General features: G+C 35.9%; 1 protein-coding gene across 3 annotated transcripts in view; it reads right to left on the bottom strand.

Annotated features, from left to right (window-relative positions):
* The window catches only part of LOC120627980, a 102,380-nt gene that overhangs the window by 31,446 nt on the left and 49,465 nt on the right, over positions 1–21,469 (bottom strand). For all 3 annotated transcript variants that reach the window (XM_039896130.1, XM_039896133.1, XM_039896132.1), the window contains 2 exons: positions 1,602–1,798; positions 742–923 (listed from right to left, as the gene is read on the bottom strand). In XM_039896130.1, coding sequence (XP_039752064.1) covers positions 742–923; positions 1,602–1,766 — 347 coding nt within the window. In that variant the 5' untranslated portion in view covers positions 1,767–1,798. The remainder of the gene's footprint in view (positions 1–741; positions 924–1,601; positions 1,799–21,469) is intronic.

Raw genomic sequence — 21,469 nt, 5'->3', positions numbered from 1 at the left:
CATATTTAGAGAGTTGTGAAAAAATATGCAAACAGCCATTTTGGATTCTGGATAGGCATTTTCTGGGTCCTGCTTTCTACCTGGCTATGGAGGGTAGAGGTAAGGAGAGTCATGTTATATGGGAGAAAAGTTGAAAAAGTGTCCTGTGTATGCGCTAAATAACAGTTCAAAAATCCTCCACAATGGCGCTGGTGGATGCACAGGGTATGGTATGAATGTAGCAATCGTAGATGAATTGAAGTATGCCGAGTTAAAAAATTTAATGTCATTATCGACTAAAGTAGTTAATTATTGAGAATTTCAACAACTTACGTTGTACAATATATTGTGGTAAATATAACCTTACTTCCTTGTATCTCCATACTTCCTTGTTTATTTTTCAAGCCTACTCTAACAATATTTATATTTGGCGCTTCTTTTAAGAGTTACCCTGATGCAAATGTGGCGCCATCCTAATTTAATACATTTGGACGACACTTTTTCATATACACAGATGACTCTCCTTACCTCTACCCTCCATATACCTGGCATGATAGTCACCGAATGCAATACTATATTATTTAAAAAAAAACGGTTTTCCATTTCACCAATCAAGGAAAACATTGAATTACGAAAAATAAACTCGTATGTCAGATTTGGCGCATCAAATGGGGACAACATTTAAGCTGTCATTTGTAAAGTGACCAGGTTATTTATTAGAGCTCAGTGGATTTCGCTCTATTGTCTATGGTTAGTGCTTACCTGTACGCGTGTACGTGAACGGGGCAGCCAGTGATCGGGTTGTAGAGCAGAAGAACGCACGCAACGACGTCCCCTTGCACCACAGCGCTTGTGATGCTGCCGTGAGGGATGAAGTGCTTGATCGTTTGCTGCTTGCCTTTGGATGTCACATTTTGTATGATCTTGAGACCTTTGTGGGATACCTGGATATGAGAATGCAGATATTATTATTTTTAAGATTTGTCGTCGGCTTCGGCAGCGTAAAAGCGTAAAAAACAGTCAAGTATTATTCCAGTTATTCGCAAAGTCGCTGGGGCCGAGTGGTGGTCTGTGCTCTAAAACACTCTCGTCTATGAGCGAGTAAAACTGTGCCCGGTAATAGGATCTTAATAAGAGAGCATGATGATTTTACCAGTTGTAGGCTCTTAATTCTTTTCACCTTAGTGAAATGAAGTAAATGCTTAAAAGTGGGATATAAATTAAGCTCAAAATGATTACGGGATAATACCACGCTTCAGCTTTAGCTGAGTTTCTTACATCATACAACTGCTGTACGCTGTCATTTGAAAATCTAAGGCAGATAATAAACTCTATCTTAGGATAACTTCACCTCTTTAGCGTTTCGTTTTTTAATCAACTGGATTAGCTCGCAAACGTAGACTCGTTTTCAAATATCAAAACGCTAGAACGTAAATACATTAACTGTGATAGTTGCTTCAAAGCCGGCAAAAATAAATGTAGTACAAAATAGCAACCCTAAAATCAGTGCTATAAAGTCAAATTTGGTATGACAATAAAATGTTTTACACGCGAAAGCAATTCCACGTTTGCGAGAGTGCTAATCTTATTAATTAAATTTAAATGGTCTTTGTAATTTTTACCTGTAGTGTAACCTTAAAAGGTTCCAAGTCTCTCGCCCTCTCCTCCAGCAACCGTATGGCGGGTAAGGCGAATTCCTCGCCCCTTAGGCCGCGTGACTCCTGAGCCCCGAGGAACCACACGTAGTACGACGCTTTCTTTATGTCCTTCTTGAGTCGCAACGCCATTTTGTTAGGACCCCTATGTCATTGTTGAATATCTAGAAAGAGGAGAGAAAATATTGTTATCCATAGTAATATATGAATAATATACCTATTATTAATGCGTAATTGAGCCTGCTTGATTATTATATATGCTCGGTAAATGACAGAACCGATCTGGAGACGAATATAGGATTTACTCCCGAAAAATAATCTGGAACCTTTCTTGCAGGATTCAAGAAGAAAACGGTATATGGCTTGACACCATATATATTAAATAAAGGCTTAACAGCAAAACCGAGTATGACAACTTTTGAATAGAGGTATCTTGCATTATATACATAGATTGAAAATAAGCGCGCGGAATTTAAGCAAACGCGAACGATGTCGAGGGCAGCATCTAGTGTAGAATAGTTACAAAGATTAACTAAATCGACTTTTATTGTGCAAAAACCATTAATTGTTAAGGAGTAGAAGATAATACTTAACTCTTAATTAACTACGATTGATTTGATTTTATCACATACGTAAATGAGTTCTGTCGTGCATATTGCAAGTTTTTTAACAGAATCTCACCGAATTCAAATAGGACTAATAGAAAGACAATATATTTTTTAAAGAAAAAATTGATCGATAACTCAAAATGTTCCAATAAATTAACTATTATTTTACAAACTTCTAGGTGACTGCGTTTAGGTATTCTGGCAACGTAGAGTTTTAAAATTCCGCACTGGTTGCGTGTATTGGACATGTAACAAATTGACCATAATAAAATTAGCTATGTCAGATCACGTAACAGTTGCAAAATAAGGGCAATGACTTAGTCCTTGTATCGATGGGTAAATTCAATAGAAGAGTTGCAACGTTGTTTCTACACTCGTATTACTTCTTTTTTATTCCACTACGAGTTAGTCTATGCCTGCGTTCTCAACTTCTTAGGTGATGATGCGCATAGTCTAAGACTATAACGGGCTAAACTGTTTGGGGTATATTAAAGTCATAATTATGAAATTATTTAGATTTAAAATCCAAAGCGCTTGTTAGAACCTACGACCTGAGGAAATTTGTTTAGTCTCACGGGAAAACAGAAATGCATACAACTAATGGAAGTTAAATATAGAATGCTATTATTAATAGACAAAACTTGAGGTATTTTTTAGATACCTAGGTACGAAGATAGGAATAACATAATCTGTGGCTTTAAAAAAAAGCACTGAGTAATATAATCAACGACGTCTTTAAATTCTTCAAGAACTAAGACTAGACTATTATAATTTGCGGTAAAGCGGTAGACCATCACAGGTTAAAAATAAAAAGAATACCTACATACAAGATTATATTAAGAGTGCCTACATTCGAGTAACCAACATTTGTACGAGTAATCAAGTTACAGAATTTAATTTTGTAACAATAAAACGTTTAAATCCATCCACAGTACCGTCACTTTTAAGCAGTATTATTTTTAATTGGCAGTTTAAAAAATGTACCTTAATAAAATTATAATAAAGATTCTGGAACGTGAGCGTTAAAAATATTTAAATAATACTACCTTAACCAGTGCATTAAGCCTTTTAAAGGCACATTGGGTTATTGTTTTGTATTTTTGTTTATTTGCTTTAAAATTAATGTGGTAGAATATATTATGGGCAACAAAACAGTGAAAACTTGCAGTATAGTTTTCTGTGAAATTACTAGGACAGTAAATAAAAGTACTTTAGCTATTACAAAATCATTCAAAGTTTTTATTTTTATATGATGGATGGTTTTATACGACGGCCGATAAGCGCAGTGGGCAGTGATCCTCTTCAGCTTCTAGCTTCAGTCAAGGCTGTGGGTTCCATTCTCGCAACTGGAAAATGTTTAGGTGTTCATCTGTATATCATAAGTATTTATTTATAGGTATTACTCGTTAAAATATTTATCAATCATCTTAGTACTCATATTACACGCTACGCTTACTTTGGGGCTAGATGGCGATGTGTGTATTGTCAAATATGATACATACAAGGCATAAGTCCGATCATCATCATCGTCATCCCATCAACCCATCAACTCACTACAGAGCACGGGTCTCCTCCCACAATGAGAAGGGGTTAATGCCGTAGTCCACCACGCTGGCCCAGTGCGGATTGGTGGACTCAACAAACCTTTCAGAACATTATGTAGAAACCTCAGGCATGCAGGTTTCCTCACGATGTTTTCCTTCACCGTTGAAGCAAGTGATATTTTAATTACTTAAAACGCACTTAACTTAGAAAAGTTATAAGTGCGTGCTGAGATTAGAACTCGTCCCCACCGAAATTGAAGTCGAGCTCCTACCCAATGTGCTATAACTGCTTTTTATAAGTCTTATAATTCTTTTAAGGGTGAAATAATATCCAAGTGTCTCCACCCCCCTCTTGCAACAGGGGGATTTGCCCATAATTATGCTGGACAGATGGATTAGTGATTACAGTAGATAGTAGACAGATAACTCTGTTCACCGACATATTCCCTTAGTACGAGACTTTGTACTGGGGGTTTGTCTCCTGTACATTGTTTAACATTTCTTGTTACGCGATATGGCACTATCAACGAAGCGGCGCTATGTTACATATTGAATACAGTTGACCGTTTGTTTATTAGAAATTCTCTCACGCATTCATTGCTTCACTTGTTCTCAAACCTTGACTCCTTTTCTTAACAGCTAAGAGCACACGAAATCCGCGAATGCTAACAAAAACTAATAAAATTGCTCAATACAAAGATTTAATCTCCGATGAGATTATTAAAATAATTATACTTAATACTTACTTAACTTTTTTATGGGCATTTAAATTATTATAACTTAATTTTTAAGTAGTTTCTGTTTATCACTTATAATTTCCTCTATATTTGATTTTGAAAAATAGAGGACTCGTTGGGCGGATTTTTTATAGAAATAATACACGGGTATTATAAATTGATAAAGAGTGGTGTTATTTCGTCTTCACTTTCATGGGGCCGAGTTCGAATCCTATCACGCATCTTTAAGTTTCCAAGTTATGTGCGTTTTAAAAGCGATTAAAATATCAATAGCTTCAACGGTGTAGGAAAATATAGTGAGGTAAACCCAGTATCGAACATATATTGGCTCTACTCAGGACCAGAAAGCTTAGTCGAGGCACGCTTTATCGGTGGTGTCGTAAGTAGCCACGTTCGAAGAACTAGACTAGGCCTGGAAAAATTAAAAAATTCTTAGTTAGCTATTTGATCCTGTTAGGGTTTCGTGGACCTCCCACTTCGATTAATTTACGTAGTTTTGCAATTCAAAAGTGACCTATTAAGATCACATAAGTAAGTAATACTTACTTAAATAAGCATATGCCCGAACAATCCGTCCTTTTTTCAGAGCAAAACCATTTAAAACACATATTCTTAACGCAGACATAATATAGTCAATCGAAAGTCATTTTAAATCTGTCTTTAGACATTTTCTCTCACATTTTGAGGTCAAAAGCAGAACGGCACCGTATGCAAATGCTATGACCGAGTGTGGCAGGTATTCATGTCGAGAGTCGAAACAAGGACGAAAGCCTCACTTACTTTGATATTAATAAAGGCATCTGGCTTGTTAAGATAGCTATGACGTCATTGTTTATTTGCTTTGCATTCCATTGTATTTGAACATTATTCTTGTTGGTTTTGGTCTCGAGTAGTTTCAAGTTATTCAATTAATCAATAAACCAATATTTAAATAATAATTGTTCATATTTTAGTTTGCATTCCATTATATTTGAACTAGCTGTTGCCCGCGACTTCGTCTGCGTTTGATTTAATTTTTTGATGTGGCATTATATTTAGTTGTAGATCTAAAAAAAAATATAGTATGTAGTATCGCTAAGTCTTAAATGAGGGGTTTGGTGCTGTCGCTGAGGAGTTCTGTCCTGTATCTCCATCCACAGTTTTGGCAAATTTAAACACATATTATAACCTCTATAGTACAAAAATAATTATTTAAATCGGTTATAATTTGTCGGAGAAATGGTGTCAAATTATCAAACACTCACCCCCTCTCCCAATGGAACCGAGCTTAATGTCGGGATAAAAAGTATCCTATATTACTTCTAACACTTCCAAGAATATGTGTATAAAGTTTCAGAGGATCGGTTAAGTAGTTTTCGCGTGAAAGCGTAACAAACAAACTTACATTCACATTCATAATATTAGTAGGGATATTATTAGGTATTACTCTTGTTGGTTTCGTTTTGAGTAGTTTCGAGGTGTTCAATTAATCAATATACCTATATCGCAAAAGGTATTGCATACAGGTACCTTACATGTAGCATGGAACCAATAAAATATTTCTATGATACTTAGGCATGTATAACAATTTCGTTTATCTAACTAAAAGTAAATTGCGTAGTAGTTTTTAAACATTTGAAACAAAGATTTTCGTGGTAATACACATTTTTAACATACCTACCTAGTAATACCTATTTATTATTATATACTTTATAATTAATAAATCGCGTGTCTCGGAATTATGCAGATAATTTTTTTCTATTGATTTGTTCGCTCCAATAATTAGGTGGTTTAAGGAAGAACAAAATTAGGAAGAGCATATTGGGAATCACCGCACAGTCGAAAAAAATCTAAATTAGTGTTTTTGTGTGGGAACTGCCATAGCTGATCTCTTTTAATAGGCGTGCTTTACGGTTACGAATCACGCTTAGTCATATTTATTCCTTGCTTATATTACAAATGCGAGTTTGTGTTTGTCTGTCCTTCCTTTACGCCATAACTCAATAACCAATAAACTTGATCTTTGGCAGTTAATTAAAATGACAGAGAATAGCACAGGGTACTTTTTATAAGAAAAAGAAAACGGTCCAACAGACAAAGGACGCGGACAAAATCTAGTTAATTGGATTACAAATAAGTACCGGTTATTCCATTATTACAAAATAATAAAAGAGTATGTGATAAACTAAATTTTTTATTTACTGCCAACATAAGATACTCAATTTGCAAAATAAAATATAAGTACCATGACAAGACATGTTCAAATTGATTTCTAGAAACAATGACTATACAATATACACAAACGCTAATTGATATTTAAGAATGATGTAATCTCTCGTTAGAAAAAGTTAACGGCTTGGCTATTAGTGCTATTACAGAGTATAATGATCCATCAGTCGCTACACGTTGAGAGAAATACTACTTGTTAACTATTGACGAAGATAAGTCTACCTTTTTATATTTAACTGTCGGGCAACGAACTTAATGCCAGGTGAATTTAAATGCTTCATAGAACTAATATATATTTAGCATATTAGATCGATTCCTTGACGGACCAAGAACTACCAAGGCCCGCCACCACGGACAATTATCTCCCCGGGGAACGGATGAAAATTTATCTTCTCCCATAGCTTTACCAACACTCAGAGCATTGGCGCACAAGTGGAAATAATATCCAAAAAATATATGTGTAATAAAAAACGTGTGTACACTTCTCCTATTCCATGTTGCCGTGCTTTAGCAGGTGGACACGTTCATTATATTTTTTTTTTTATTATAATATACATAATACAAGTGGTTGACTGCAATCACACCTGATGGTAAGGGATGATGCAGCCTAAGATGAAGCGCGCTTGCCTAGAAGATGCCTATTCACTCTTGATTTGAAGGTACCCAGATTATAGGTTTCGGGAAAGACGGAAGATGGGAGGACATTCCAGGCCTTTGCGGTGCGGATCAGAAAGGAAGAAGCAAAACGCTTCGTACGTGTATCTCTTGTCGGGGTATATAAACGGGGGATATAATTTTTAGTCGCCTGCCCGTGCTAGCCCTGCTGATAAGAGGTAAACCATCGCGTCTAAACAGAAAAACAATTCACAGGGCATGCGAGGAACACGTAAAACCAAGTGCCGCTCTGTGTCGATCACTCTGACGGGTGTTATTTTTAAGCCTCATGAGCCTGTCATTACTCCGGAAAGCACGCACTTCAGACCGGTACACAGCAATGCAGCAGACATATTTCGGAGGAGCGCTGCCACAAACATGTGATAAACGAAGACGCTCTGTTTGGTTTGCGAAAACGAAGTTAAAGGGTACTAGCGTGACTTTAGCAGAATTTCTGATCAAAAGTCGGCATAAGACCTTTCTTGCGGCACGACAGCGGTTTGGGCTGGCAAAAGTGTTGAACCAGGGATGGCAGAATTGTGGTGCTTTACTCGGATGGTAAGCGGCAACGCATCACGACTATGTCAGAGTTGAACGCCATCACTAGCACTATACAAGATGTTCAGCCTGCCACTGTAGCTAAGATCGGTCAACCCGAGAGCTAAGCGAGTTATCAAGAAATACAATTATTTCAAATTTTTTCAAAATACAAAATACAGTTGGTTTCCGTTTGTAACTTTCTTTTCAGCGTGATGAAAGAATTTTATTGCTATAAACTACAATAAATTATATATAATTATAACTATAATAAATTTTATTCAAAACTTGAAATTTTTCATATTTATTCAATAGATAGTGTAAATATTTGTGTGCAAATAAAGAGTATAAATAAATAAAATAAAAATAAGACACCTTTGTACAAGAAGACACAAGGTATCTTTGCATCGTTCGAGTCCATGTAGGACTGAAGAGTATCGACAATGCAGTCATATTTATATCAAAATACCCACCAACTCAATGTCATGAACATTGGTTTTAAACCAAATTTGTAACAATCCTAATCAATTTAATAAAATTTCTGGCAAATATGAATTTATAGTTATCTAAAATTTAATTATTTACCCACTATATATATTTACTGTAACACATTTCTACTCCTACTCCTACTTGGGACTTTCTTTAAATTCTCGTTATTTAAACAAAGCTTGGAGTGAGGAAATTTGGGCTATCCACGCTGGCGCCTTAGACAGTCATATTAAGCCTTCAGTCTTGGTTATGTGGAATTTTAAAAGCCAACGCCAGCATTGCAAATAAAACATCCATGGCAAACGGAGATAGGAAAAAAGTAAAAAGGTTCTGGCTATCGAACGTATACAGTGTATCGGCTGGCATCAAATGCAAGATTATGCACTAAGTATACAAAAAATTTAAAGAATGTTATCCAATTTTTATCTAGAGTGGATGTTTTCAAACAAGGTGAGATTTACGAAACATCCATCATCGCTTATCGACAATCTTTATATTATCTTAAAAATTCCGTAATTCTGGAGACTTTGAAATAAACGGTAATACCTATGTCTCATAGACTTATGATAACGACTAAGACACCGGGAGGTATCTTTGCATCGTTCGGGTCCATGTAAGACTGAAGTGTATCGAAGATGCACCCGTATTTATATCCCACCAACTCAATGTCAGTTAATCAAATATAATTTCTTTATTGTTTCTAGAAAACTATCTCTTAACTAAGTAATAATTATTAGCGTTTTTGTAAAAATTCTAATCAATTTAATAAAATATCTGGCTAATATGAATTTATACTTATCTAAAGTTATATTATTTACTTACTATAAATTTACTGTAACATAGATGTAGGTAGTAAATAAATATATTTCCAAATAAAACGTAGAGAATTTGCACTCAAAATTTAAGGTGGATTTTGTGTATTTGAACGCTTAGCACGCGTTGAGCTCGAACAAAAAGTTCTTTTAAATAGAATTACTTGACGGACAAAGCAGGTCCGATAGTAAGTGGAAAACTATCGCCTTTCAATAAAGAAAAACATCGCAGGGTATGTACGGAATACGTCCATCCTGTGTGTATCATGAACCTAAGGCGTAGGTGTTAAGATATATGTGCCTGTAATTAAACCGGCAACACGCTCTTCAGACCGGAACAATGCAATACTGCTTGGAAGCTGGAATAGGCAAGGCGGTTGTATTTCCCCGGACGAAATCTGTCATAAAGATCTGAGCCTTAATTAATTATTGCATGAATTTTCAACCAATTGCCATCCACTTAACCTGAGATCTGGTCACGGTTGAAAAATTACAGACAGACTAAACTTTTTGTCAGAATTCTTATTTTAAGATTCAAATGCTAAGATAAATCGTTGCTTATAATTATTACAGGCAGATGTTGGTACCTCCGGGTGTTTTAGTCTTTATAAGAAGAAACTCGGCCACAGCTGAACTACGGCCTAAGATCTTTTTATGAGAGCAATAAGAGAAGTACCGCACTCTGAAGTGAGGGTCAGCCTGATATTATGAATACAATAGTGTTTTTGTTTGCTGGTTTATCCTTACTTCACGCACGGCATATAGTACGTTGAAAGGTCGGTGAGTAACATAGGTTAATTTGTATCCCAGGACAACAAACGGCTCCCATGCGGTTTGTTGTCCAACAGTAATAAACGCGGGCGAAGAACGCGGGCCACAGCTAGTGGATTGATAAAGATGAAGTCTAAGCCAAGTCAAAGGACCTACATTCTTCACATCTCTGACTAGGCTGCACGTCTCCGTCGAGTTAACACACGTCTGGGTGACGCTAGAAATCTACGATCTGTATTACGGCTGCGCGTCTTCTCTAAATTGGTTTGATACCGTAGCACTGGCACTGTCAACGACCGCGCCCGTTACTTTAAGCTCGAGGTGCTATAACGCTACAAAATTTAGCAGTTTTTTTTTATTCCACTACGGGTTAGCTCGTGATTGCAATCTCACCTCAGTGGTACGTGATGATGCAGCCAAGATGGTGGCGGACTTACCTGTTGTGGTTGAAGCACTTGTATTTAACCCATACGCATAATCGGTTTATTTTAGAAAGTGCACCGGAAAGCTACTTCGCTTGCAGGGTATGCACAGGGTATGTCGATGATACATAATGAAGAAAATCTCCAATACGAGTTATAAAAACTTAAGGGTAGGCTTTTTATGACTCTTACAATGCCTATCGTTAAGTTTTTTTTTACTCTTACTGGAGATTTTCTTCATTTTATATCATCTGCATACCCTGTGCGTACCCTGTATGCACACCAATGCTTGCTGGCACATCTTTGTAGTTGTTAGTAACTAGCCACGGTCAAAGCAGCTCCCATAAAACCAGACCAGAGTAAATCCAGAAATTATAAATTCCCTAATTACCCCGGGCGGGGATCGAACTCGTGACCTCTCACATAAAAGACCACAGCGCCCTGCGCAGGCAATTTTTTAGTGATATGAATTGACGAAACCTGATTTTTGTTATATCCGAGCGCATCTGGCTCATCCTCCAACAGCATACACAGGAGCAGTGGCGTGCACTTCATACATGCACAAAAGCACTGCATACCCTGAAATTGATATATAACTCGTATAGCATGAGGATTTTTGCCGTTTTATCCAATTTTCCTGAGGTATGCATACCCTGGGAAGAAACCAAGTGCACACCACTGGACAGGAGACCTAAAATTGTAACCCCCTTTTGTATCCCAAAGCATGGATAAAAATGTACATGCCCACATGCCAAATTACAGGAAATAGGAGAAGTTTACACGTGTGTAATTTGGAAATCATTTCCTGTACGCAAATGTAATAGATAAAACACAAACACTATGACTTGTACCTTTATTCTCTTATATTTATTTCTGTTTTGTTCTTGCGTGCAATAAAGTATATTTGATTGATAGATTGATAAAACTGTGGGAGAAGATAGAATTTTGTCCTATCCCAGCACGGCTAGCAGTCGCAGGCGATGTAGCTGTGACTTGCGTCTGTGATATGATGTGTTACGATTTTAATGTAATAAATAGCTAACAATGGCGCAGGCTGTGTTGCGCATATCGAGTTAAATCAAATCCAAGCCTACCTCATCACATGGGTCCCATCAATGAGTTCGTATGCATACAAAATTGTGTTAGCGATTGCTCCCCCTGGCTGATACCTACGCTACGCCATAAACGTGTTGTCCATGTTGTGACGTCACTACAAGATTCATTAATATAGAATTGCTTCAATAGTTCTATTTAGCTTTATACAATTCGTAATATACTTGTCTAAATATTTAATGTTTTCCAAATAGAATAATAACAATATATTTTGTGAAATAACTTGCCGGAAACTGATATCGTAAAATATTATTATTGGTTCGTTTTGATGTCAACCTGAGCCGTATAAAAGTAGAAGCATTACCTTCTCAAGCATTCATTCTGTATCAAGTAGTTGTAGTGGGAAACTCTGCTCGATTATATGTCAAATGTAAAAAGTGAAAAATAGTATTATTCCAAGTCCTATTCCCACGTTCTCCAACAAGTGGTTCATATTAATTAAATTATTTTCTATAATTCAATTAATATGAACGTTATGTTGTTCTTAAATTTGTTTAGCTTATTTTTATTTATTTGTTTTTTTTTAAACTTTTTTTTTGCACACAAATAAAAATACAGAAGAAGAATAAAAGAAAACACAGACAGAATACAAAAGGCGGCCTTATCGCTTTGTAGCGATCTCTTCCAGGCAACCTTAGGATAAGGAAAACAAAAGGATAACATACTTACTCTATTTAACCGTGCCTTTGCCGAGTGGCAGATTAGAATGCAGTTGTCACCACCCCACCTCTTCCCGCGGGTGTAGGGCTAGGCGACTAAGGTAATATACATCGACTAACATTTACTGCGATCAATAACCCGTCGGTCGAGCGTATTGATTATGGGTAAATTGATGGGTAAACCTTCCTCTTGGCAGAGGCCTTTGGTCTAGCTCTAGTCTGTCATAGGTTATTGATGAATCCATTTAATTAAGAGTTCTTTCATCGTGTTAAAATGTTAGATAAAAGCTGTTAATGAACCAGGAAAATACGGTCAGAATACTCTTGGGTATGCAAATATTGAGAACTAACGTAATATACATCTACTAACATCTACTGCGATCAACAACCCGTCGGTCAAGCGTATTGATTATGGGTAAACCTTCCTCTTGGCTTTAGTCCAGCTGTAGTCTGTCATAGGTTATTGATGAATCCATTTAATTAAGAGTTCTTTCATCGTGTTAAAATGTTAGATAAAAGCTGTTAATGAACCAGGAAAATACGGTCAGAATACTCTTGAGTATGCAAATATGGAGAACTAAGGTAATATACATCGACTAACATCTACTGCGATCAACAACCCGTCGGTCAAGCGTATTGATTATGGGTAAACCTTCCTCTTGGCTTTAGTCCAGCTGTAGTCTGTCATAGGTTATTGATGAATCCATTCAATTAAGAGTTCTTTCATCGTATTAAAATGTTAGATAAAAGCTGTTAATGAACCAGGAAAGTACGGTCAGAATACTCTTGAGTATGCAAATATTGAGAACTAAGGTAATATACATCTACTAACGATTACTGCGATCAACAACCCGTCGGTCAAGCGTATTGATTATGGGTAAACCTTCCTCTTGGCTTTAGTCCAGCTGTAGTCTGTCATAGGTTATTGATGAATCCATTTAATTAAGAGTTCTTTCATCGTGTTAAAATGTTTGATAAAATCTGTTAATGAACCAGGAAAATACGGTCAGAATACTCTTGAGTATGCAAATATTGAGAACGCTGTCGTTTATTACAAAAAAAAACGAATTTAAATAAATATGCACATAATATTTACAAGTTTTAAGTTCAAGGCTTCATGCCTGTTTATTTGAATGCGACTATATGACTATGAATGTACGTGTTTACGATATAGAATATCCACGTAGATATAGATTTTTACAAGTGGCGTGCACAGGGTTTTTCATCAGGGTCATAATGCAGAAAGATGGCGTAAAATAGAAAAATCCTACTCATAATAGAGTTATATAAACGAAGTTGGGTAGACAGTGCTTTTATGCATATATGAAATCCTACTCATAAAAGAGTTATATGATAAAGGTGGGGTAGGCAATGCTTTTGTGTATGAAGTGAACGCCACTGATTATTACCAATGATCGAGAGTTTGGTATCCCCTAAGGGTTAAATCTTGGTTGATCTGGTCTTACTACAAAAGCTGAATGGTATCAATAAGTATCATAATATTAAGTTTTACGAGCGTTAACAATATCTTAATAATACAGTATAAAAAGCCCGCTAATATCTAAAACAAGGAAAAATATGGCTTACAATTTTTAAATAAATTCTTAAGGAACTTTAATTATAGAAGTTATAGTTAAGAGTGGTTAAGGAACGAATGCAATAAGAAATTAGCGCTCGGAGGATTGAATAGGTAAACATAGAAACAGTAGTATACTACTATAATTGATTGTTGACAGATAATTAAAGGTATTGTCCTAAAATACACAATATATCGCCAGATAATATATTTACTGTTGAAACATATTTACTTAAAATTGCAGCTTTAAAGGCGACGTATAGAAGAACCTTACAAAAAACTTCGCAAGAAGGCCGGTGTGTGTAAAATACCTAAGAAAATAAAAAGAGTCCTTAATTTTATGAGTTGTGAAAATTGTTTTGAGATATTTCCTTTTATCATTACTAACAAAATAGGCGCCCCCTATAACTTTCCTAATCGATTTAAGTGTTGCCATTCGCCTCGAAGCTGGACATCAATAGCTATTAAAGTAGTTTATATCCAGGCTTCGAGTGCTAACTTCCTTGCCCAGGAAATAATCTAGCGCTTGCTAACCGGTTCAGCGACAGGATAACGGGATACGTGCAACTGAAATAATGTATTGAACATCCCGGCCACAATCTTTATGCGGAAACTATTAATATTTTCTATACGTTTTATAAGGCATATTTCTTCCAGTTATAAATTATCCTATTATAATATTAAGGATTACTTAAACGATAAAAAGCTTGGGTGTGAATTGCTCTAGCTTCTAAGCTTAATATAAATAAACTGTGAGATGGTGATAACAAAAAAAAAATTACCCGGCTAAGTTTGTTGTGGGCTCTTTACCAGGGCGCGATTGGAACCCTCGTAGCTTTGGGTTTAAGTTGGCGAACGAAGTTATCACCAGCCCCTTACAATATGTGTGAACGCTTCATAAGTGCCTGTGATAGGCCTACATGAAAATTTGACGAGCATAGTGATAAAAAGATACTATTTGTTTTCCTGTTCTCCGTGCGTCCTATAGTGTAGAGTTTGTCCCGGTGGCCGATTTAAAATCCCAGTACGCCTCCAGAACCTCTACCTTTTTTAGTTATGTGCGTTTTAAGCAATTAAAATATCACTTGCTTCAACGGTGAAGGAAAATATCGTGAGGAAGCCTGCCAGTTCTCCATAATGTTCGCGTATGGAATCCACCGATCCGCACTGGGCCAGCTTGGTGGCTTAGACCCTTCTCATTGTGGGAGGAGACCCGTGCCCTGTAGTGGGCCGGTAACCGATTTATACGATGATCATATTATTACAATTTTCTCTTAAATTAGACCAACCTGCACTGCGTGGTATCATATCAGAATGTTAATTGGAAACTTATCTAAGGGCGTTCACCTTTTAGATAGCACGTAACTATAATGCAGTTTGGAATTCTGTAGTAACCTGATTACTTTAATTAACGTCTTAAGTATGTTAACTACCATTAAGTTCAACAAGCGGTTACCTTCGTATATTTATGATTACAAGACATAGTTATTAAACCACGTTCCTTAGCGCATTCATGCGAAGTTTAAGTCACCATCATCAACCCAACATCAGCCCAAAACAGGGCACGAGTCTCCTCTCTGAATGGTTTGGGTTAAGCTGACGCCGACCAAGCGCTGATTGGCAGATTTCACACATTGGATAGGTTGGATAGAAGCAGGCGTTACTTTGCGGAAATCCATGATATATTATGAAAATTAAGCTTAATTTGCTATACTCAGCGAAAAGCAGGAGAATCTGTATGGTGTTATTTATAATTTCATCAACTTATACTCCACACCAAACAGATCTTCGGCAATGTACCCTCTACGCACGTTTCGCACCGAAACAGGAGCATCCTCAGGAGTTGCTGATTTTACAATGAATAATTGTTAAGACTCTATAATGAATTGTTGAGGTTTTCATACGACTTTGAGAACGTTAAGGAGAACTTTTCGGCATGCAGGTTTCCTCACGAAGTTTTCCTTCACCGTTAAGGCAAGTGATATTTTAAATGCTAAAAATGGATTTGTTCTATTCTATTCAAAAATTGGCGGTAATTATCCGGAAAGCACATCAACCATACTGTTCCGATTATTATAACTATACAATATGTATGTGACAGAAATCGTTAAAGCCCACCAATTTATATTGGAGCAGTGTTATGGGTCTATGCTCTAAAAGTATCTAAGGGCATGATAGCCTAGGTGTCGTTAAGTATAGCTTTCTCTCTCGCTACACTCTCACTATACAATTGTATTATTAAATTAAATAATTTAAACGATATTTTAAAACTTGTTCAATTTTAGTTATATGACCAATTTCGGTTTTCAAATGCAGGTTTAACGTGTTCTCCGAGGCACGGAGTTGGGAATCGCGCATTACTAAAAATTCTTAACTCCGGGCTGGCATGAAAATTTATTGTTAGAAAATCCCAATACATGAGTCTTTGCCCTACTTGGTGTCGAACCTAGGGCCTCGTGATCCGTAGTCAAGGTAATCACGAGATCAAAGTAGTTAAAAAGGCATAAGATAGTATTACTTTGAGTGACACACCGTCAATGAAAACACAATTACGCGTTTTGTAAAGTGTTGCTATATTTTTATTGCCGTCGAACACCATTATAGAACCACTGCGAAATTCACACCAACCTGTGATTTACAGCGTCAACAAAAACATTCTTTAATGTTGAATATAATTTATAAAAAGTAGAAAAGTAAAACTTTCTTAACTATTCTTGTAAGTTTTACACTTTAGCTATAAAATTTACAGGCAGTATAAAAATTTTATAAAGTTCTTACTATCCCAATATAAAAACTGAAGTTCGTAACCTATCGCATTTTTATATAAACTACAGGAACCCATTAAAAGATATAATATATATAAGCCTCTTTGGTTCGTCATTATAATCATAATCAACCCAATACCGGCCAACTACCCAGTACGGGTCTTTTTTTTTGTCTACGCGGGGGAAATCTTCAAAGATACCCGACCTGGGGGAAGATCGGGTTATGTGGGACTTTTACCCAATAAAACCCCCTAGGTGGCTATCCTCGGTACATATTTGTCCTTCGTCGTTAAAGACAGTGATATCTAACTACAATATTAGATTGGTAGTAGGTATTTTGATATTTACTATGATATTTATAAAATCCTCCTTCTATAAGGCAATACAAATGACCAAAGACAGTACCAGATGGTGATACATCATATATGACAAGATTACTCGCCATAGATCACGATACTCAGTCATGAGGGACCGACTAAAGAGAGAGATTTATAAAATATCACTTACTTAAATACGTACAATAATAAGTTAAATTAACGGAACAATTTTCATGTAATTAATGTAATGCATCGGATGTGTTTTACGGTTTAATTAATTACCTATATACATTTCAATTTGATTGAGTTATAACTTATAGCATTAAAATATTGTATCCGTTTGTACTTTCAAATGAAAACATGCGAAGGTAACACTTCGAATGTTTTTGTTAACGCTACTTACTCTACGCAAGAGAACATTAAATTACAATAACATTATTCTTACAACTGGTCCAAGGTTTGGTGCTCAGTTAACGCGTAAATAATTTGAATTACACTCTGGCAATCATAATAGACGCATAATTACCTTCTGGCTATTCTATAAATAATGAGTGGGACCGTAATTTTAAAAATACACGCGACGTGATTTTAGAACTTTCAAGCCATTTATTTATTTGGCAACGTTACTTTATTTACTGTAACAACGCTATTTTTGTCTGAGTTACTTACCTAAATCGGTTTAGATTAAATAAAAAATCGACGAATAAATTTATTCCATATCCCGAATTAACCATAAAAATACCCTGAATGTTAACTAAGTACAGTAATTTTTGCGTGATGCGCGAATAGATAAACAAATAAAAAATATTAGTTCTATATCTATGGTATACTCGTCGCTTCCCCCGGTCAAGTTTTGAAACATCGGAATCGTCCAGTTATGTTTTTTTTTATTAGTATAGATATTTGTGCTGGCTTTGATCAACAATTTTATTTAGTTTCTATTCAATATTAACTATTCAGTACCTTCTCGCGATATTGCAGAAGACTTGCATTCTGTCAGCACAGATGAAAGCCAAAAAAAATAATTGAAGTGAAATTGTGTAACCTATAGTAATCCAGCTTGATTCTGAAGTCGTAGAAATTTCGCCGAAGCAGCACAAATAGAAACAAAGGAGTGACAGGTTCTTTCTCAGTAGGTACTTTTGATTACAATGAAAATTATTGGGACATTGGCACTTGATCACAAACGAAAGAGAAAGTGCCAACGTAAGATAGATCTCAGCTGCCAAGTGATGAATCAATGACCATAACGATACGTTTTAATAAATAATTTTACTTCTCACTTTTTTAGGCGTCGTTTTCACTTTTGTCTATTCACTTGTTTTTTGTAGTTGACAACTTTTATGCTTGTTTTCACTAAACCTAGGTATCGTCTAAATCGAATGCGATGTCTATAGAAAAAACGTTTCACGAACTCATAGGCATGAATATATGATGTCTGTTTTGAATTAATTACACGTGTATTGTTTCAGATTTTCAGCAAAACAAGGGTTTTCTTTAAAAACACATAAGGTAATACTGATAGTAACTTAACTAAATATTTAAATTTAATCCCAATTTAATTATGCAGTATGCCAATGCTGTTCAATCCATACCTTGAATTTAAAAAAACATTAAAACTTTAAAGTAAGGTACATATTTCTGCAATGGTTTGGTTCCCAAAGACACATGAAGCAAAATGAGTGTCATCTCGTAAACAAATTGAAGGAATTTACCCAAAAATCCATACCTTGAATAAAAAACATTAAAACTTTAAAGTGAGGTACATATTTCTGCAATGGATTCAAATGCGGTCATTAGTGGCACGTTATATGAAAACTTGTTCTCAATAAATAAAACTACGGATATTGCCGAATTCGATAAAACTCTTGATTGATTTAGAACGGATACTGCTAGCTGTTAGATTGCCTTTTAACGTTAGTGGGGTACATTTTGTTGCATAAATGTGGCTCCGTTTAAAAGCAAGTTTTGTTAAACTTTCGCTCTTCGATTGATAATAATTATTGTTAAATTGATATCCATAGATGTTATGCGATTCCAAAAGTTATGATACTGTATTTTTAGTGATATAAGCATATCTTCTGCGTAAGGTGCAAAACTCCTTGGTTTTAGTGTTGAGTATACGCTTTTACACCATGATTCCTAATGTTATTCTGGAAATACCATTGCATACAACGTGCTAAAACACATTTATTACGATACAATTAATGAATATCTTAATGACAAGGTAGTTTTTTTTTACTACGACAAAACACACATCGTATTCTAGCCCCAAAGTAAGCGTAGCTTGTGTTATCGGTACTAAGATAGCTGTTGAATATTTCATAAATACTTATAATATACAGATAAATACCCAGACACTGAAAAACAATCATGTTCATCACACAAACATTTTCCAGCTGTGGGAATCGAACCCACGGCCTACGACTCAGAAAGCGAAGTCGCTGCCCACTGCGACAGTTTGCCATCAAGTTCGCAAGGAGCCAGCTCCGCTCTCATCTCCCGCAAGAAAGAAAAATGATTGTAAATGTTGATGTTGCAAAAGAACAATTATCGAGTTTCTTGCCATCTTCTTTCCGACCCGGTGGTAGAGTCACCACAAACATAAATACTTGACGTTTCAAAAGTGCTACTTTAAATTATATTTTAATTTATTAGATAGCTCCAAAAAGAAAAGGTTCTTCATTGTTCATAATGAATAAACTAATTCTGTACCTATCCATCAATAGCTTATAACAGGCTACTGCTGGAAAGTCTACTCCCAACAAAAGGCTTTGCCCATCAACACGCCGGGCAAACGTTTTGGTGATCACAATAGATGGTAAGAGTATCTCAGAGGACGCTACTGCCAGTTCTTCGGTATATCTGCTTAGTTGCCGGCAGATCAGAATACAGATTCAGATCTGCCGTCACTAAGACGTAGAAACGTCACAAAATTATACATATCCCAATTGTACAAATGCGCTCATAAATACTAAATTAGCGGACCCGCGCGACTTCGTCCGCGAATGAGTCGACTTAAAAAAATAGTCGTTTGTCCAATATAAATGAATCCTAGCTAGATCGACTTATCGCCCCCTGTTGAAACCCCCTGTATACTAAATTTCATGAAAATCGTTGGAGCCGATTCCAATTATATATATATATATATATATATATATTATTATTATATATATATATTTATCGATAAAACACGAATAAAATTACATTTTCTAAAAATGAAACCTATCTAGATCGATATATCGCCCCCGGAACCCCCTGAATACTAAATTTCACGAAAATCGTTGGAGCCGATTCCGAGATTCAAATTGTATATATACAAGAATTGCTCGTTTAAAGATATAAGATACTGTATTACCCCTATAAAACTGAATTGTTTCCGCGTTATATGATAACGCGTTGTAGGAGTTTTACCGTAAAACGCTTTTTACGACCCCTTATAACGCACGACGTAGTTAATCACGTTTAATTTTTCTCGCTGAAGTGGGGTTTAAATTGAATATGCCCCACAGAGCCCAATACAGAGGCCCAATTAGGCCATCGTCCACCACGCTGGCCCAGTGCAGATTGGTGGACTTCTCACACCTTTGAGAACATTATGTAGAACTCTCAGGCATGCAGGTTTCCTCACGATGTTTTCCTTCACCGTTGAAGCTATTGATATTTAAATAACTTAAAACGCACATAACTTAGGAGCTGGGATTCGAACTCGCCCCTCCCGAAAGAGCAGATTGTTTGGTTTTGTTTTAAAAATATCTTTAATAATTAAATAACTGTATTACAGTTCATATCCTAGTGACTAGCCTAGATTAAACAAATAAATAATATATTACTTACAGTTTAGCACGTTACAACACCTTTTTAACAACTTATTGTACAACAGATGATAATAACTTGTTTTACGTAGAACTTACTCGTAGTAGAGGCATACGTTTATTAATAAAATTAAATGCATTTAATTGTTCATGATATTAATCCTATATTTATAATTTAAACGAGGGTAGAACTCTATCTATCACCGATTAAATACATTGTAAATTTCACAGTTTAGAAACATAATGTGTAAAATCCCCGCGTTATATTGTGGAATGCCGTGTTATACGGGGGATTGAAATCGTTTAATATAAAAATGCGTTAAATAGTACCATGTTATAGGGGGAGATTACTGTATAAGTACTGTTAGTTTGCGGACTGATTAGTTGGACAGCGGACTATAATTTTTCTGATTTCCCGCAAAACACTATCTGTGTTCGTAAGGTCTATGTTTCCGACTGCCTAGTATTACATTACATACAGGCAATCGCTGTCGGCGCTCAAGCTTGTCCTACTGTACCAGTAACAAGGCAGATGAAAGTAAGCCGCTTGACCACCACTTCCGCTATAGGAAGTTACGTCATTGTAAATGGACAAGTGTGACGGCTTGCAGGCAATATATTATTATTTTAATCTTATATACATATTGGCACATTACACTTTACGTACCGTGTGGGCTTTATATTCCTACTATCCTACTAATATTATAAATGTGAAAGTGTGGATGTTTGTTGCTCGATCACACAAAAACGGCTGAACGGATTTGGATGAAATTTGGCATGCGTGATGCGTGTAGCTTTTGATATGGAA

The sequence above is a fragment of the Pararge aegeria genome, chromosome 12 (genome assembly GCF_905163445.1).
Source record: "Pararge aegeria chromosome 12, ilParAegt1.1, whole genome shotgun sequence".
NCBI lineage: Eukaryota > Metazoa > Arthropoda > Insecta > Lepidoptera > Nymphalidae > Pararge > Pararge aegeria.
Note: the sequence above shows the minus strand (reverse complement) of the source record. Positions and strands in the feature narration are given on the sequence as shown.